Source organism: Acanthaster planci, linkage group LG02, assembly GCF_054643075.1.
Source record: "Acanthaster planci isolate LZ-2023a linkage group LG02, COTS_SCS, whole genome shotgun sequence".
Taxonomy (NCBI): domain Eukaryota; kingdom Metazoa; phylum Echinodermata; class Asteroidea; order Valvatida; family Acanthasteridae; genus Acanthaster; species Acanthaster planci.
This window is the reverse complement of record NC_141778.1, coordinates 32,584,608-32,604,577: the sequence shown is the minus strand read 5'-3', so window position 1 is coordinate 32,604,577 and position 19,970 is coordinate 32,584,608. Positions and strand designations below refer to the sequence as shown.

General features: G+C 38.9%; 1 protein-coding gene across 15 annotated transcripts in view; it reads left to right on the top strand.

The window, feature by feature from the left end:
• The window catches only part of LOC110976839 (rho GTPase-activating protein 26-like), a 58,034-nt gene that overhangs the window by 4,358 nt on the left and 33,706 nt on the right, over window positions 1–19,970 (top strand). For all 15 annotated transcript variants that reach the window (XM_022230463.2, XM_022230460.2, XM_022230466.2 and 12 more), the window contains exons 2-4: window positions 13,006–13,101; window positions 15,154–15,215; window positions 19,487–19,558. In XM_022230463.2, coding sequence (XP_022086155.2) covers window positions 13,006–13,101; window positions 15,154–15,215; window positions 19,487–19,558 — 230 coding nt within the window. The remainder of the gene's footprint in view (window positions 1–13,005; window positions 13,102–15,153; window positions 15,216–19,486; window positions 19,559–19,970) is intronic.

Below are 19,970 nucleotides of genomic sequence, written 5' to 3'. Positions count from 1 at the left end.
AAATGCATATTGCTTATAAATATTTATCACTGGAAAAGCCTTGAAATAGTGAGTAAGCCTTTCCTGTATTAAGGGAACAATATTCTTTTGTTAGGAAAGTTGGAACCCCTTTGTGGGGACAAAAAGTTGTCCCCTTAACATTTGTGTTCCCAATTTTAACTTCTCTATTTCAACAGACGTGTAGTCCCCACAACCTGCGAACATGTGAACATGTGAAACATAAAGAGTGTGCAAAAACAGAAGTAAAATTCATCAAGAACATCTGAATAACACCTGTGCTGCATCTCGTCTGATAATTAAATGCATTTGATGTGAACTACAGTGGAAAAGAAAGAAGAGGAGCTGGCCTACTGGCCAGTGCCTTGTTTTCTGAACACCTGATAAACATCAGAATACCCACCTTTCTGGCCATTATGCAGTGCGTGTCAATCAGGATATTCCACCTGTGGCGATGGTATATAGCTGTCTTGCAGATGAATGATAGACAACACAGAAGATGAGTCATCCCCTCTTCCAATGATGGAATTGAAAATGACAGCTCCATCTCTTTTAAGGGAGTGCTCCGGCCTCCATGGGATGGCTCTGGCTCTGGTGTGTGTGTGTGTGTGGCATAATGTACATGTAATCCAGAGGATTGACATCATCAGGGGAGCAACTTTGAATCCATGTCATAATTGTGCAATAATTTTTTTTTTTTTTTAATCTTTACAAGATGGACTTCTCCAGTGTCGTCCTTGTAATGATGACCAGTACCCTTAAGATACTGACAGTCTTTATTTCCTTTGATGGCCATTTGTTTCTGTGTGTGCTACATTTACACATAGATGTAGTGTGCCCTGTACAATACTGAGAGATTGAATGTTGCCCTCCGATGAAAAAATTAACTACACTGTACAGTATACGTGTACTGTGTATGCATGTAGTCAACCTACGGTATGCAGCAACAATCTCTCCTGGAATTGTAGTATGTGCCTGTCCCTTACCAGCGAAGGTTAAAAACTGCCTGTCCACTCCTCTCCCATGAACATGTTTGAAACTAACACCCCTTGGCGGAAGTTGGTGCATCCAGTTTCTGAGCCCAGAATTTCCATCGCACCCAGTATTTTGGAAGGAAATGTCACCAGTGCAACGGTTTGTCCCAAACGTTGGGGCTTGTAAATTTTCAACCAGCAAAACTGCCTGTCCATTTGTTTCTGCCTGACTTTAGGACCAGTGGATGGCCGGCTAGATGAGATGCCATGCGCAGTACATTTGCATATCGTCCATATACATGTACATGTATGTCCATTACATGCAGATACCAACCAAATCTCATAGTGGCAGGGATAAAAAATATTGTACATTTTGTATCGATTATCTCATCAATAGGCATACATGTAAAATTGGTTGACTACTTGGGGCAGTGCAGTTGGGATAATGTTTCAAAATGAAACCAAAATCGAAAAAATTAAAATAATTAGTGTCTTTACATACTTGCAAGTCTCTTGAAATTCCTGTAAATTTGGACTGTAGTGTACAGTTGAACATCTACTGCAACTGGTGTATGTACATGTACTCAATGTTTGTCCAGGTTTAAAAGACAAGTTTTCAACAATAATTTCATGGTATTAATTTTTGAATCATCCCCCCCCAGATTGTAGGCTTGTTGCATTTTCCTCAGCTTGTACACATGTATATGCACATACTTATACATGTAGTATTATCTGGGGATAAACAGAAAGGCTGTTTGTGAAAATAATTCACTTACACAGCGTATAATTCCTGTCAAAATCAACAGTGCTTCACCAGAACCTGTAAGTACCTGTACCTGTACATGTAGTAAATGTAGGTGTGAACTATGCATGCCAAGGTCAGCACACAATAATGGTATATTGATTGAAATGACCAACCTCACTTTACTTTAGTGACACATCAGGGTGACAAGTGCACTTACATGTATATCGTACTGTATGTATTGATTGTCAGTGCATGCCATTAGATAGTTGTAATTGAACTGTCCTTATCGGTTTAACTGGATACAAATTAAACTGCAATATGTTTCAAATTTCTTTTTTACCAGGACCCATTAATTGCAACAAGAATGCAACACAGATGATACTTTATTACAAATCTGTTTCGCAGGTTCTGTGTTTTTAAATTGTTTGGATGTTCTAAAAGGATTAAAATGTGAATTTAATAAATGGTTACATCAAGTCCTTAAACCTTATTGAAATATATTGGTTGGAGGATTTTCAAACATTACACAACTGCCTTAAGGACCTTTTGCCTGTAGCTCTGAGCCGATGAATATTAGATGGAAATTAGGTCGGAAATCTTGATACATACTCGTAGCAATGACTTTAATGGCACAGCTACATGTAAAATGTCCAATGCACATGTACAGTAATCTACGTTATCTGCAAGTGAAATTTAAAGGTCTTCCACACATGAGTCAGTACCTTTCATTGTCCCACCAAACCAAACCTTGTCTTTTTGGCCTTGGATTATGTTCCAATTCCAGTCAAGGTAAACTCTCCAGCCTCAATGGCTACTCTACATGTACATGTCCTGTATTGGAGTAGTGCACCAATTCATGTCCCAATATTAAATTTACACGAAGTTCAGAGCTCAATAATATGCACACCAACATTACTGGGGTTTCTCATACATGTACAAAATTTAAATTATTGTCTTGTCCTTAATTTCTTTCCATTTCAATTCGATTGTTGGTGGGTGAGCCAATTACCTTTTTAATCATTCACACAAAACCCCCCAAAGTGATACGCGTATGGTTCCCAAGCCTGCTCGCAGCAAGTTTCAAGCGACATCCCTGTACTTTCTCTGGCACTCAGGACCATTTCTTAACTGTGATTTTATCAACTCTACCCTTGGATGGAAGCTCCTGAAACCAAGGCGTTGATCTTGGCCTGTGTTTACACAATCCCACCACATTTTGGGGCCAATTAATCTCCTCTTTTCTCTGAAGAAACTGTGGTGTGGGTATTCTTTTCAATTCATGCTAATGAGCTACCCGGTAAGCACAAATTATCACCGGTACATGTATATGTATATGACTGTGCAGCATTTATCACAGTGGCCACAAGTGCAGCACAAACAAATTGTAATGTACATGTATGGTACAAGTACACATCAGTTAACTGATGCATGATATTTTTTGCATTATACTGTACAGTATTGTACATAATGTGCAGGATGCATTCTGTACAGGCTAGGCTTTACCTGTATATGTCCCTGCATGAGTCACCAGTACAGACTGTAGATGTACATGTACATGTAGTAGAGGCAGTCAGCCTATTTGTTATTGTGCTAATTGGCGTGGAATTGAGAAAGCTGTAGCACACTGATTGATGAGTGACATCATTGCTGGGACTTTTTTTTTTATTTTGATGAGTAATGAGCAGAGGGCTACAGTTTATTTTGATGGTAGATATATACATGTACAAATGTACTTGCACATGTACATGTATGGTACATGGTGTATTGGGCAATAGAACGTCAAATTCAGAAGCATTGGGTAACGCATTCTCCATGTATGTACAATGTACATTATAGAAAAAGGCTGTATTGTGTCATGGTTTTATAGCTGCTTTCGCTGCTGTATAGTAAACTGCACAACATTTCTGAGGTTTTCCACATGCCTTCTGCCATTAACGTACATACATTTAATGTGTGATAGGGGTCAAGGTTTTTGTTGAGACGTTTTTAGTCAAGAAAGAATTTACAGGACAAGTACTTGTAGGTTTCATGAAAGCTTGAGTGTGAACATACCAAGCAGGTTACCTACAGGTAATTAATGCTTACATTTTAAACCTGTTCAAAGTCCAGACTGATGCATACATACATACATGTATGGCTACCAGAGAGGTAACCAGGAATACATGTATAACAACTGTGTAGATGACCACCAAAATAAAAAAGGTGAGTAGTGTACATTAAATGTACTCAGATACCATAGAAAATTACATGTACTGTATGCTAAGCACCCACTCCTAAAGAAGGGGTACGTTCCATTGAAAAGAAAAGTAAGTTTTAGAACGTACTAAAGAAAGGCTAACAATACATACATGTTCATTCTATTTTTAAAGTCAGGATCAGCAGTTTGAATTATTTGTTCGTGGAACAGAAAATGTTTGCTTGTCTTGTCTCTTTGCATATCAGCAGATAATCAGACTATACCTCACACAGGCTACTTGATGGTTGCCCATACCTACACGTACATGCATGACCTGTTCAGTACCCCCACCTCTCATGGTACCTGTTCAGTACCCCCACCTCTCATGGTACCTGTTCAGTACCCCCACCTCTCATGGTACCTGTTCAGCACCCCCACCTCTCATGGTACCTGTTCAGTACCCCCACCTCTCATGGTCACCAATTGTTTGTTGCCCTCCTCTCCGCTAATCTAATTACTGTGTTTGAACCTACATTTACGTGTACATGTACCAGTACATGTATGTTAAGGTTGAACATATTTCTTATGCCCTGCATAGTGTGCTGTCATTGGGGAAGATGCACAATAGCAGCATCACATAAAGGTACATGTACATGTATACTGGTACATGTACTTGTATTTGAACATTGTTTCTGCCATGTGTTACATATAGGTTGGGGCAGTCTCCAACTTCTCATTTCTCATACTACTGTATCAAGTGTAGTGTAAGTTATGCATCCCGACTTACAATTTTACATGTTCATCATTCTTACATACCCAGTGAATGTGCCCCTGCAGTGTTCTCCTGGGGGAGGGGTACGGTAAATAGGCACCTCACCCATGCACCTTTCCCTGACACAGTCCTTACCCTTGCTTACCCATGGTAAGCAAGGGTAAGGACGTATCTGTACATGTAATTGCTTAAGAAATGACACTCAAAAACTGAGACTCAAAACCAAGTTTGCCAGCTGGTTTTAATGGTTTGGGTTTTAAAAGGTAGAGGATTACATGTACATCTTGAAGTACCGGAAAATGACATTTGAATGGTATGAAAACAAATTTTGTTCTATTCAAGTACATGTACAACAGACTTTGTAGCTACATTGAATAGTAGACTGACATTGTTGAAGATACACGCACTGATACATTTAGCCTGTTTCAAAAGGTTTGTTTTTCAGCCATCAATGTACCTGTTAATGTAAACCTGTTCAGCTATTTTGTATAAATTTCCTTTTGGGTCTTTATGTTCTGGTAAATGCTGGTAAATTTTTGTTCTGCATGATTTTGTACCGTACTGGCAACACAGTTGACAACTCCGGGGGTTTGAACTTATATTATGATGCCATGTACACTGTATATGTACTGGTGCCCAACATGTACAGTATGCACACGTACAGTACATACCGGATATCTGTCTTCCTGCCATTGGGCAGCACATGTACATGTACTGTACATTCATTTATCATACGCTGCCCTCCACCTTGGTTGTCGGTCATGATCTCTCCTCTGCAAAGCAAAGCATTTCCTCGAGTTTCCTGTCTGCCATAGAATCTCTGCAGTGTTTTGAGGCATACATGTACATATGTACATGTACCATACGCTCGATACATACTGTATGCAGGGTCGGGGCAAGAAATAATACTTGTGCATAGACACGAAGCTCCACAAAAGAAGTCTGAATTTCTTCAACCTCCTTCCCGTGGGTGTAATTTTGCCGCACCCGTGTTGGTTCCCACCATTCCTTGTGCAATCTTTACCCCTGGTATTGTAAGATTTAAATATCCCACTATTTGGGAAAATTAAATTAGGACTGCAGTCAGTGTGTTTTTGTGCGATGCAGACTTACTATGGAGTCGAGGTTGGAATCGTTTAGAATCATGACTGTGTTCATCATAGAATTCGATTGATGGGGGATGGAGGGGTGTGTCCCTCCCCGGTCCCCCACTTTACCAAGCATTAAATTAATTTCCCCATAGATGCACATAAGTGTGTTTGCTGGCCTTTTCTGACCTACATACATGTGTCCTCCCAGGGGATCAGTGTCCATGCGCCTGTAATAACTTCAAAGCTTGTGTCACCAATGTCCATTTTCAAGAAAACAAAAATAGTATTTTACATGTACATTGTACATATGTAAATGAAGCCACATTTGATGATGCATGAAAATGAGGGCTATAAATAAAGGTCAGTGACTCTTCATACATTCAACTTTGTTCTCAACACTGACAATTATACCAGTACCTCTCAACCATGACTTAAATTTATGAACCACTAAATTAGTAAAAGTAAAAGACATGATTGAAGTTGAAGTTGAAAACTATATTTTGTTCTCTTGGAATGTTGGTCTTTTGAGTAGATTTGTTCTTAGTACAGTACGAGATACTGGTTTAAAACTCATGTAATGTGGCTGACTTTAGCAGGCATCACAAGTCTTTAGCTGAGCATTGAATTCTGCTGGATCCTTCAAAGTGCTTGGAGAATGTACATGTGCACAGTACATGAACAGATTGTAGTTCAAAGTTGGGTTAATATGATGAAGGCACCGGTGCATGTATTTGTGTTCATGTACTTGAATATTGCCCTCACGTCAGCAGTTCTGCATGCACACTCAGCCTATAAATCTTACAGTTGCCAGAGACACATGCATTGATGAAACAACATGAATAATGTTGTGGAGACATACAGTACATGAGGTACATGCAAATACCTGTATATACATTTAATGATGAAAAATGGCCAGGTTTGCTTACACAGTAGGCATCCTGTGCAAGGGTTCATGTGGGGTGAGACGCAGTTCTTCATGTTCCCCGTATCCTATTGTTCCTTCTGTCATGCCTCTGCCAAAAAACACCTGTCCCCTCCGCCTCCCCCAAATGAAAACTTGATTGTTGATTGAGCTCAAAGTGCAATGTACGGGTCCCAGTATGGAGTCAATCTGATAGCTAATATTTGCTGTAGTGGGATCCTGTTGAAGTTTATAAGGGGTTGATGTGTCAGTAATGCAGACAATACACTATATCATTTCCTGTGTCTAGCAGACAAAATTCTTTGAAACTAGATGCAGCTGTTGATTTATGATCATTTGTGCATTGTACTGAGGAACAAACAGCAATTTTTGTGAATTGTGCTCTGAAAATATTCCCAAATCTAGTTTATCCCAATCATTATTGGAGATCTATGGTATGGTAGTTTTGAATGGAGGTTGTTTACATGTAAGAGACTTTCAACAGGAAATTTGTTCAAACCTGATTGTGTTTAGGCAGCCTTTGCAATGTTGTGCATGAATTAACCCAGAACTTCAAAAGATCATCGCGGAATGCCTGCATCTCCGTGACACTAGCTGAGTAATTACTGATATCGTGCAGCATTTTCAACCCATTGCATTTTAGCATGTGATAATAAACACATGATGTGGCTCTCCCTTTTGCTGCACAATATGTGCAGTGTTTATTCGATTACTGGCATGCAGGGCTTTTAAACCTCACCAAACAGGAAAAAAGTGGCCAGATTAGATTTGCATGTAGAACATGTACATACATGTATGTGATCACTTCTGAGAAAATAAAGGGTCAGGTTTCATTTTCATGTTCTTGACCTTTTCTCCCCCATGAGTGAAAGTTTATGCAAATAAGAGCCAGGAAGTTTACTTTAGATGGGATTGGATATGATAAATATTGAGTGTGGAGGCACATGCAATTCAAAAAAATGACATGATATCAAAATCCCAATTACATGCACATGCTGTAATATGAGTGAGAAAAATTTGATTTTTGAAGCTTCATGTTTTCTCTGCAGGGCATAGTGGCTGTGGGTAGCTGCAAAAGGTATAGTGCACAGTAGGTTTATAAGCTCTCAGACCTCGAAAACAAATATTCATCTAATTAATCCACTTGGGCTTGGGTATGACCCCGAGGTAAAAGACCTCTTTAAGAATTGTATTTGGCCTTTCGGAGGAGGGCCTGCATTTTGGGCCTTGATTTGGTGTATGTGCTGGGATCGTGGGGTGCCCCAGGCCTGCCCACTGGCCAGGTGACGTCAATGACAGCATGGTATAATGTTTAGGCATGCGGTGTATAATATCTGCCTGTGGTAGCCCTGTGTAGATGTTGATATGGGATTACAGGGGAACCAGGTAATAAATGTGGCACCCATTCAAGGTGCGGCAGTCTGGGTCGTATTTACAAGTACATGTACTTTGGTTGACAGTGGTTCAAATGCACAAGAGATGTGTTGTTCGATTCGAACTTCATGTATACAAGTGTGTGTGTTTGGAAATGTGCAGATGATATCAATGTTAAATCAAGAATCTCGACAACTGTACACAGCTGTACATGTATTTCTTTACTGTGCCAATAGCACAAACCGTTTAATAGGGTACAGTGCACATGTGAATGTTGCCGGCAGTACATGTGCACATATGTATGTTTTGAGAATACATGTACTTAATATTAATTAGTTCGCACGACAGCTCACGTTATGCTGGTTTTTTTTTTCATACATAGGTCCTATAGGGGTACTTTTCACCTGCTTTACATGTATTTATTGGTCATGAAATATCGGTAGCAGCGGCAAGTACGGTGGGGCCTACCCATTGGTTCAGTGATCACTGTACAGCTGTATGGTCAGTTCAGCCCTGAACACATGTACTTTGTAGTGTGCATACATGTACATGTACTAGGGGAACATGGCCCTAGGTACACATGCATGACCTTGATTGCTTGCAGTTCCATGTACATGAGGGGACAAGAATACACTGTAGATGAATGTAAATATATACATGTATGTGTACGTCAGGTTCCTCAAAATAGGGGCCATTAGATAATGTTCAACTTTGGGATTCATTTTTCCTGAAGTGAACGCAGTGAATTAATTCCCAATGTCTGATGAAATTAGGGAAGCCGTGGCTGATATCTGGAACAATGATGACCGTGCCCATCTTTCAACTTAATTGGAGTTGATTAATTAAAGTCTCGAACATCACCATTTTTGACGGACGTGAACAACTTGTTGAAATTCTAGCCAATAAAATCACATTTTCCTCAAGTACGTTTCCAAAAACGTTTCAAATATGACGTTCGCAACTAATGTATTATACTCATACATTTTTGATGCAGCCAAACTTAAAGATAATTTTCAGTGGTTGAAAGGTATAAGACCTGGCAGATATGCTGGTATAGTGAGAAAGATTTTAAACGGTAAGAGAATGAAGAGAGCCAAACTTTTCTCATCATTTTCCGTCAATTTTGTGCCCTTTTTTTCCCATGGCTTATATTTTTTTAGAGTTATTTCTTAGGTGTTTTAAAATACATCAGTTGAAAAATATGCTGAATTCTCCTTGTTGTTGAGGGAACCTTTGAAATCAAGTCCTCTGGTGCAAACGTTTTGGCGTAAAACTTTAAATGAATTCAACTCCATTTGATTTACACTGGTAGCCAACCAGATGTCCACCAAATGTACATATTATGCCTAATTATCCCCAAATAATCATTTTTATAAATCTGAAGGTGGTAATTTGTATTTTACATGATCAAAGTCACTCTTTTAGAAGTTTTGAAAAGTTACATGCGGAGTTGTTGTTGTAGGTTAATGGCACATATGGCAAACTGATGCCACACTTTTGGACCCCTAATTTCTGGGATTACCCACACATGCTTCCTTAATAGAGTGCACCAATGCATGAATCCCATCGTTGCAAGATATTAAAAATTATGCGAAATGTACGTACAAATTTCACTCTCTCTTTTCAAAACCGTTTCCATAGTGTATGATTTTTGCCTACCAGTATACATGTACATTGCACCTCTGTATTATGTACATTGTCCAAATTTTATCATTTATAACCCATTAAAATCGCACACAGCAGTATCCAACTGAGCTAAACATACTGTGCTAGAACTGTTTAATGTACAACAAAATGTGTAATGTCTTTGTTGTTGAACTGGTAGTTCAACTATTAATTAACATGTCCCAGGGTATGATGCATGTATGAATTTTATACTGAATAAATGAGTATCAAGAACCTGATTAAATTCAAATTTTAACATGTAAATCAAATTTGATTTTAAATTCAGTAGTACATGTACATGTACCATACGTACATGTAAATTGCATGCATTCTAACGTCCAGTTTAATGTTTCAATTTATTTTTGTATGGTACACTACTCATACTAGTTCATGATCTTCCAGTAACTTGCCTTGTGATGATACACAGATGACCAATACTGTATTTTCTCAGCAAAGACATTACAATTTTTTTACACTGTACTAGTACATTTAGCTGAGTTGGATACTGCTGTGTGCGATTCTAATGGGTTGTACAAAATGCCAGACATGTCTGTACATGTTTGAAGGTCTGTGAGCCTTCTTAGAAAAGAAGAGCTGCTCATCATATTTGTTTGTGATTTCCTTCCACTTTGAAGTCTGATGGTAGACTGTATTTTTCATACAATTCAACTATGTCGTGTATACATTGCGCTTTTAAATTTTAGTCATAAAGCTGTCTCATATTTTTTAGAAAGACTTTCAAATGTAGTTGCCCAAATAAACAGGTTTTCCCTTTGAGTAAGGAAAATAAATATCTGTATTTTTAGCAAGGTTGTTTCTGTTACATGTAAATGTACAATTTACAAATCCTCTTGTACATGTTCAGCAGTGGGAGACTTCTGAGACTTGGTACATGTAGCTACAAATATCACCCCTTTCTTATTATTTGCCTCTGCAACGGTCTCATTCATCCACCGTGCTCAGGTCACCTGATTGTAACTGCTTGCGGCCGAGTGACCTGATCTGTAACCGGAATGATGCTCAGTGAATCACCATTTAGGTTCACTTTATGGGTGTGATGTGGTCCTACATCCAATTGTTTTTCTGTGCACGTGGCACTTACATGTACAGACGGCTGTTGAAGTTGGTTTTGCTGTAAGTGGTCATGGGTCCAGTGTCAGATTTGAATTTAGTGTGTTAATACAGTATCTGCGAAATGGGTAGTATCCTCTCAGTTCCTGGGAAAACAGAATTGGCAGCAAGGACCAGCAGGTCCCAGGCCAGCACTATATTAAAAATATGCACCCCCCCCGTGCATCATGAATGTGTACATGTATGTGTGTGGGACTGGAAAAATCAGCACTGCATCTGGTGCATTCTGCCGGAGATCCAAGCATACCATGTTCATGGTGCATACATGTACATGTAAAGTGTGTTGAGTGATACTCTGCAGATATGGAGTACATGTACATGTTCATGCCTGGCACGAGAGCATTGGGTGCTCACAGTACACGCCCCTTTAAGAAGTGCTTAATTTACGAAGTGACTACAGACTGCAGGCTAGGGATGCAGTATGCCAGCAACCACACCATGACCCATGGCAAGGGGGGGGAGAGGGGGAGACTGCAAATCATACAGGGGCAGGCGTCTGGGATCTGAATGGACCATGTAGAGATAAGGCAATGTCAATATTACATTGTGGGATTAAGGACTCTTTGCTTGCACAGATGGTATCCTTGCCACATACATGTACATTGTATGAACCAGTATGCAGCATGCCCTAGGGTCGTGATCCTAGGCACAGACTTCTCTTTATAGTTTATTTTGATATGGTATTCTAAATGGTATTGCTTTTCACACCGTTACATGTACATGTACTTGGGTATTGTGATACACTGTGCATACACCGGTGCTACAGAGGTAGGATGTGCCCATACATGTGGACTTATGTTATACAAATGCACATGTACACATGTAGTGTACCTGTTAAGGTTTGCTCAGACAGATGTTTTGCACACTTGTTTAGGTTTGCTCGTATTTTTAATTTTTGTGTACTATACATGTACATACACATAGAACTTGTACATCCATCCAAGATTAATGTACATGAACCAATACTAAGCATTGCTTTTACACTTGACGTTGTACAGGGTTTGTGACTATTCATATTTTGAAACCTTTGTGACAAATGGCGAGTGGAAAGTAAATTCAAGTAATTGACAATGCAGTTGTTAACTTAATGATGGATGACTGCTTCTGTAACCAGTAATTTTGGCCCGAAAACAATCCACAGTGGCTTCCTCATAAGTCCTCACCTTGACATCCTTGCCTGTGAACCGGTATCAGAAAGGCTCACAAAATTTTTATGAGATTTTCTAGATATTTTTTTCTACTTGAAAATTGACTTGTCACTCACACATGATTAGACCTTGCTTGGATACATGCTACATGTAGTATACAAGTACATGTACTGTTCAGGTGAACCATGTTAATACATGTAGGTCCTTTAGACTTTGCCGTTTACCTGGTTATAGCCGGAAATTTGTATTATTGGGAATGAAAACAAAGAAGAACAAAAGATTAGGACCTAAACAAGTTGTTGTTATGGAGTACCAAAATGTGATGTCACTGTGAGCCAGCAAGTGTAGTGCAAAGGAATGGAGTATGTGCACGTGTTGGTTCATGTGCTGGTTCTCACACTTATGCCTTTTAGATAGATACCGGTACATGTAGATATATTTTTTGTCATTTCCTTTAAGCATATAAAAGAAAATAAAATTTGGTTTCCTGCTGTTATAAATATACATGTACAATCATATTACACATAAATTCATGAGCATAATGTAAACAAATTTATGTTGATATATGTATGACAGGTTAAACCACACAATTGTGCATCTGACGTATTCACTTTGGTATTCTATACTGTAAGCAGAATGTTGTATTACAGAAACAGTGCTCTCATTGATGAGGTTCAACTGTATTGGTTAACTTGAATCTTAACTTAAAACTTAAATCTCATCTGTTTCCACTCTAGGTTTTGGTCATCTGCTCCCACTGATTTTGTCTTAGCACTTGGTTTACTTTCCTGCAGTTGCTTTTTTTCCCAGCGCATTGTAACCTTCGGAAAAATGCGCTTTATAAATGTTATTATTATTGTTATTATTGGTTGAGCTTTGATCGGAGAATTTTGGGGCCTGTCTTTGCCTTCCGATAAACAAAAGTCCTCTTGATAAAGTTGTTACTGTAGAGCTTGAAGTGTAGATAAATAACGAATGGTTTTTCTTTTGTCTCTCCTTTTCTGCACCAGATTTATCCAAAGCCCAGAGGGCTTTCTCAGACACACTCATCAGTTTTAACTTTGAGTGCATCGGGATGTCACAGACAGATGATGAAATTGACATTTGTGAGTATTTGGGAAGGAACTTTGCTCTCTTTGGGAGAAATGTTAAAAAGTTCGTCTTTTGGAAAACGTCAGCTTGGCCTGTTGGTACAGGGAAGGATTTTGTAATCACAATGCAGTCAGATTGTGATAACAGTTACAGAGGATGAAAACACGAGCGTACGTGGACAGCTCCCTTTTGACATACATGTAGATAGAATGTTTACTCTTTCATTTGGCACCATGGGGCTTTGTTTCCAGCTTCCCTGTTCTGTTACAAAAAAAGGGAAGAATTGCCATGTCGGAAGTTTCGGCTGTGCCGGGTTTAAATGTACATGTACAGAATGTGTGATTTTATAACAAAAGCAACCCTTCCTCCCTGCAAGTCAATCCTTTCAGGGTAGATGATGTTCCTGAAATCTTAGAGAGATTTGTTCATTTCATTTCTGTGTGGAGGAGTCACATTTGATGTTGCTGTGGGCTCCCCAATTAAAAGCTCCATGTAGGAATTGTGTTAGCTTTTTTTTTGGGGGGGGTTATTTTGCTTGGATAGCCTGATATCACAGGAAGTATTTTGTGGGTTTTACTGGGGTGAACAGTTGAAGGTGAGGCCCTTCAGTTTCATATAGAGTTTCAAGGGACCTACATTCTATATACTGAGGGGCATGAACTGTTTTTTTGCGTGATGTCCAAAGACAATGTCAAGTGGCATTATGATGTGCTAGTACCCCATACATGCTCTCCACCTGTGTAACATTGAATGGCCTACATGTACATGTATTCAACATGTTTAGAAATTACATTTACAGTCATTTTGATTGGCACCTTTATAATGGATTACCAATTACATGTATGCTGATATACATGCATGTACATGTACAGTGTATGTGTACAGTACATGTGTACAATACGTCCACTCAATTATCAACATGTTACTTACGCATACACCATGTACATGTAACTTCACTGTAGGAAATTAATCTGCTACACATGAACAACAAGAGTGGCACACACACACGTTTCATTCAGAAAAAAAACATGTGTATGAGTCCTCACTGAGGCGTTGGTATTTTGCAAGTTGTCAGACATTGCGCCATGCCAAGCGTCATAAACCAGACCAACGCATTATTGCTTGTAGTAGGTGAGGTTGGGCATTTCCTGTCTGCTGTGTAATGGAAAGCGGACCTTTGACAGCAGGCAACATGAAATCAGAACATCGTTACTATAAACCCATATATACATGTACGTATGCATTGTAGATTTGTATTTTTAAAAAAAATTTGTAACCCACCCTGTGTGTGTAATTCAAGCACTTGCCTTAAGTCACGTGATGTACATGAAACAACAGTTCTGCAAATTTAACCGAAGAATTTAGGGTTAAGATGTGTCAAAGATGGGTCAATCATTTACATGTAAGGTCAACAGTTAAGGTCACATGAAAAGGAAATAGCCCTTAAGTCTAGTTGTAATGGGATAGGAATATAATGATTTGAAGCAGTTCTAGCAGTGATCAGGTGAATATACCTGCCTGGGAGAAATATGAATGTGAGGTTACAATTTAATTGAAGTCAGGTGTGGTTGTGCCTGATAACATGTACCATACATGTGCATAACTCTGTGGCACACGGAAATATGCACAACCATATTGTGTGTATATACATCCGGATTTATTTTCATTTTCATTTCATATCAGTTTCACTGTTGTATAGTATATCATTATCTAGCATTTATGGGGATTCTTTAACAGAGATCAGAAATTCTGGCCTGCCATTTGCAATCAACATTCCAGCATTACAGATGGGACAGGTGGAAAATGGATGAATGTTCTCCAACCATTCTTCTGCCAATAAAGCTCCAATTGGGGTTTCATGAAAAAAGGGGAAAAACACATACCCCTCCACCCTCCAAAATAAAATAAAACATCTAGAAGCAAAACCCTACTTCTTGCTCTGTTCTGATGACAAGAAAAAACACTTAAAGAGAATTTCTCATTCAAAGCTTCAGGGTTTACCCTCAGAGTGTTTGATGATATATTTGCCTTCATGCTTTTGTTCTGCTCTGTGTATTTCGCTTCAGCACAATCTCTGAAGGAGTTTGGGAGGCTCATCGCATCCATCGAAGATGAACGAGATCGCATGGTGAGCATCCAGAGCTTTGGTATTCCATAATATTTTATGACCCAACTTACATGTAACAAAACCAGTCTGAAGTCACCAGGACTCCTTTTAGCAATGCTTGTAGTATAAGATTCCTTCATAATGGAAATCAGTACTTCCACATTTTTAACCTATGTACGTAACAAACAGTTTCATCAGAATGCCAAACTGAATGAAACATCAAAACCTAGAGCCTCATTTTGTGAGATCCAGTCACATTTGATCAGCAACTAGTTGGTTGTACATGTACTGTGCACAGAAACTGATTGCTTGTCAGGCATTAAAAATTTGGTACATTTGCCTGATAAATGTGTTCAATACAATTCATTTTCAGTGTTAAAAAAATGACTTCTGCATCTTTTCAATATCCTACAAAAAGTTGAAAAACGCCCTGAACACTTTCCAGTTCATCCCTATGTAATCCCTTCATATTAGACACCTTAGTTAATGTGTATCTTGAGGATACCATTGGAGTGGTTCCCTTGTCGGTATCGCTTGTGTTCTGATGTCAACGCCATGTACAAGTACCTAGTATTTGCCGAAACAATAAACACAGCAATTGCCAAATGGTCCTTTGACGTTGAAGGATTACTGGGGTTTGAAAGTAAGGCTGTCTAGTTTATTCCAACGAGATCCTTGTTCTGGTTTGGTGTGGGGCATTCTGGTGTGATTCCAAGCTGGGCAGCCTCCGTCATTCCAAAATGGTTAGGATTCCATTCTGACATATTCAGACATATTGCACTGTACATTGTATGACTACGTGTACATGAAGGAACACTTGCCTACCTATTGCCACCAGTGTGTGGCATAATTCACGATGGGTACTTTCGTACATGTACATGTTCACATTCATACATGTAGGTCTACACACACATCTATACATGTAGTTATTTATATGTACGTGTACCGGTACATTACTTAAAGAGGAGCAAGTGTATCATTTTGATATGCACTAATGAACATTTATTGCGCAGTACAGTTGAACTTCATTAATAAGATGTCCTTCAGACTTGGAAAAGTACGTGTACCTTGTTATAACAGGAACCTTGTATTATCAGGAATGAAAAGAAAGGATTGGGACCAAAACATTTCCTTGTTATGAGCAGAATCTTGTATTAACAGTGCTCTTACATATGTATTAATGAGGTTCGACTTTATGCCACAAAAAATATGTACAGTACATGTTGTACGGTGTATACATGTACATGTATGTGGAGTAGCCTGCCTGATTAGTTAAATATCTATTTGTAATGACAAGTATTAAAGTATTAGTACATATATTGATACTGTTCAGTTAGTGAGCTTTGTGGGGAGATTTTGCAGGTAACTTGATTGGAAATGAACCGGATACTTCTGTTGACTAGCGTGGGCACCGTAATTACTGGAGTGTAGAGCCTGTCAGTTTGACATGTACATATGTACATGTAGTGGCAGCAGTTCTACCAGAATGATCCAACCTTCCATATCCTTGTAGTGAGTTCTGAAATTCCTTTCACACTATCAATGGTGTGCATGTTCAGGCTGCCCCTTTTTCCTTGAGGTCTTTCTGATTTCTCACTGCAGTTAATGAATTGTTGCAACTAACCATATACACGTATCTACCAAATACACGGTATGTCTACAATGTACACATACACAGTGTTGTTTTGACTGATGGGCATTTTGCTGGCCATTTGGTCATTCATCCATGAAATCCCAGCACCCCAGCGTTTTTCTGACACACAAGTACCCCTACTTTAACGACAGGGCTCGCAGTCAGTGAGCCACGATTTCAAAACAACCTCTTTTAGGTGATTTACTGAGGCAAATATCTCATTATACACGTTCCATTCCAGCACAATTCCCCATATCCTGTTGCGAAGAACATGTACATCTCTGCCTCATTTAGGACCCACATACTAATATGTATGTGATAGAGATCTATCACCAAATAGAATGCACTTCCTTTGGTATGATGTGGGTTGGTTTTGATTTGGTTTTATTGCCATTTCAAACTACAGGGCTACGTTATTCTTCTCTCAAAAATAACAATGATAGGGTCATGGTGGGGAAATCAATACTTCCAGTTATGTATGAGTACATGTGAGTGAAACCATAGGGCTGTTTCCTTGCTCTATGGTGAAACTCTTGTGGTTATATATTGTGGTGAAGAGAGAAGCTTTATTTGACTCCTTTAACTTTTTATCACATGGCCAGGGTTGGATGACATTTCCATGTTGGGATATACAAGTATTTGCCATTTTTATTTTATCTTTTGTAGATGACTTCACATATTGAAGAATGCTTGAGTTCCAATTAATAACAATAATGGTGTGACTTCATTTAAAATAAGTCCTTAAAAGTTGAGGAACATAATTTCCAATAAATGAACACTGTTCCTTTGAAAATTTGGCTTGAAAGTCAGCTTGGAAATGGAATTTTTTTATGTAGAGATCAAGTATGTAAAAGTGAAAGCTGTCTCTGAAAAATTCTGAGAGGCATCAAAGCGTACTTCAGGGCTCAGTTGATTGGACATTTGAATAGGCAGAAAATTACTACTGTGTAGAGTAATGAATGGAACTTGTGTGCCAACATCACACACATGTACATGTACCTGTACCTACTAGGAGTGTAGACCCGTACACAAAAGAGGTCCACTCAACACAGGTTGTGTGAACCTTCTGTGGACTAAGCCAGGTCCACACAAGATCCCCCCCTCTAAAAAACTGGCTTAGAGGCATTTTAGTGTCAGGGATGTGCAGAACAAAAGGAAGAGGAACAGTGAAGGAAACCATCAACAAAACACCAATTTGAAATACTTTTCTACAGTCAAAGAAAAATTAGTGATGTTATCATGTTTTCTAAACAACACAAAAAAGGAATGTCCATACTGCTGGGTGTCCACTGTAAACCGTGGTGTGTTAGCCTGTGACACGCAGTACACAATCCACAACATCATGGCTGCTACACATGCTCCTGCCAAGCACAATTTCTGTATTCTGCAGCCGGGGTGTGCCTGGTAGCTTTTCACCTGGTACAAGAACAGTGTTGGCCACAGGAATGTGTGCTCAGCCCCTTGGCCTCCGTACTGTGAGTCACTCCACTGAGAAGTTCAGTAGCCTGCAGTTCTAGCAACTTCGGCTTCTATGGAAGAACCCACACATTCTGTGAAAACTACATGTACATGTACTGTACATGAAAGCTTAGACATACATGGACCGCATTTCCCAGTTTTTAGTATTTAATGTAGATTTTATTATTAAAGGTCTGCACCTTATTACAACAATTTCTCACAACTACATGTACATGCACTAATGGTTCTGCTCTGGGGTAAGCTCGTAATTTTTCCGAGTAATTTCTTTTTTTGAGGAACATTTAAGAATGGCCTATACACTTAGAAAGGAAAAGTTTAACTTGACTAGTCAGTATTACTTCCTGGATCTTGAAATCTTGAGAGCAATTGCTCTGCCAAGTGGGTGATTGTTGGAAGAATGCCATGGCATTCCACGAGCATGACCTTTCTCACGACCCTCGGCTGGAGTATACTGCTACCATTCCCTGCTACATGAACTTGTACATGTACATCTGTGCGTCTGCTGTGTTTTATTACTTAAAGTAGGACACTTACTTATTGCCATTGTAAAACTGGAAATGAAGATGTGTTGAGTGATGGGTCTTAGGCTGTGTAATTGCTGGTGGCATTGATTGTTCCTTAATCAGTGTCAGTGCAAATCATGGGCCACATGACTGCCCACACTGCACATCCAGTCATCCAGATTTCAAGAGTTCAGTTTTCCCATCGCTCACCCTGTGGGCAGTCAAGCAAAACTTCTAAACAAAAGTTAAAAAGTCAAGATCCAACACTTGTAAACACGCACATACATGTACAAGTACATACACAGTGTCCCTCAATGCAATATTAATGCAATAATAATACATAAATACCACAAATACTGGCATACACACTCACATATACCATAATTAACTCAAACATGATGAACAACACTTTTAATGCAACAACAACAAATACATACAGGTGGCAATTTGATACAGCCATTTATAAATTAATGAGTACTCATTGGTAGTGGTAACGATTTAAATGGGAAATATGGTCTTTTAGCTATACAATAGGAAATGGTTAACTTTTCCTGTACAGGAAATGTACGCATCTTATGTACGTTATTCTCTCTGTTACATGTACATAATTATTATTTTTTTTTCAATTTTGATTTTTTTTCAATTTTATTATGTGTTGTGAATTCTTTGTTTTGAAGCTGGAACATGCCAAGGATCAGCTCATTGTCCCTCTGGAAGCCTTTCGCAAGGACCAGATCGGCTCAGCAAAGGTAGGCCCTGAACTTACTACGCAGTGTCAAGTGCTTTTGTTTTTTTTTCAACAGAGTCTTTTACCTCTCCTCTGTAAGACCATTGCCCTGTGCCAAAAGAGCTTGCGGTAAGCAAATGACAATTATTTTACCACAACCCTTGAAATTGCTCCGAAATGTGTTTCAATTAACATGATTTTCTATTTTTTTGTTTTGTTATTTTTTGGTGTATTTTGGTGCCCTTCTTTTTTGTTTTATGCAAATGAAAATTTGCATATTCATGAGCAATATCTACATGATGTCATCCCAGGCACTGAGCCTCATTGTTCCATTGATTTGTCCACAAAAACTGCTGGAATTCTTGTTTTCTGTGATGAATTTCCAATTCTCTGGCAAATAAGACTTTTATGAGTTAAATTTGAATAAAATCTGG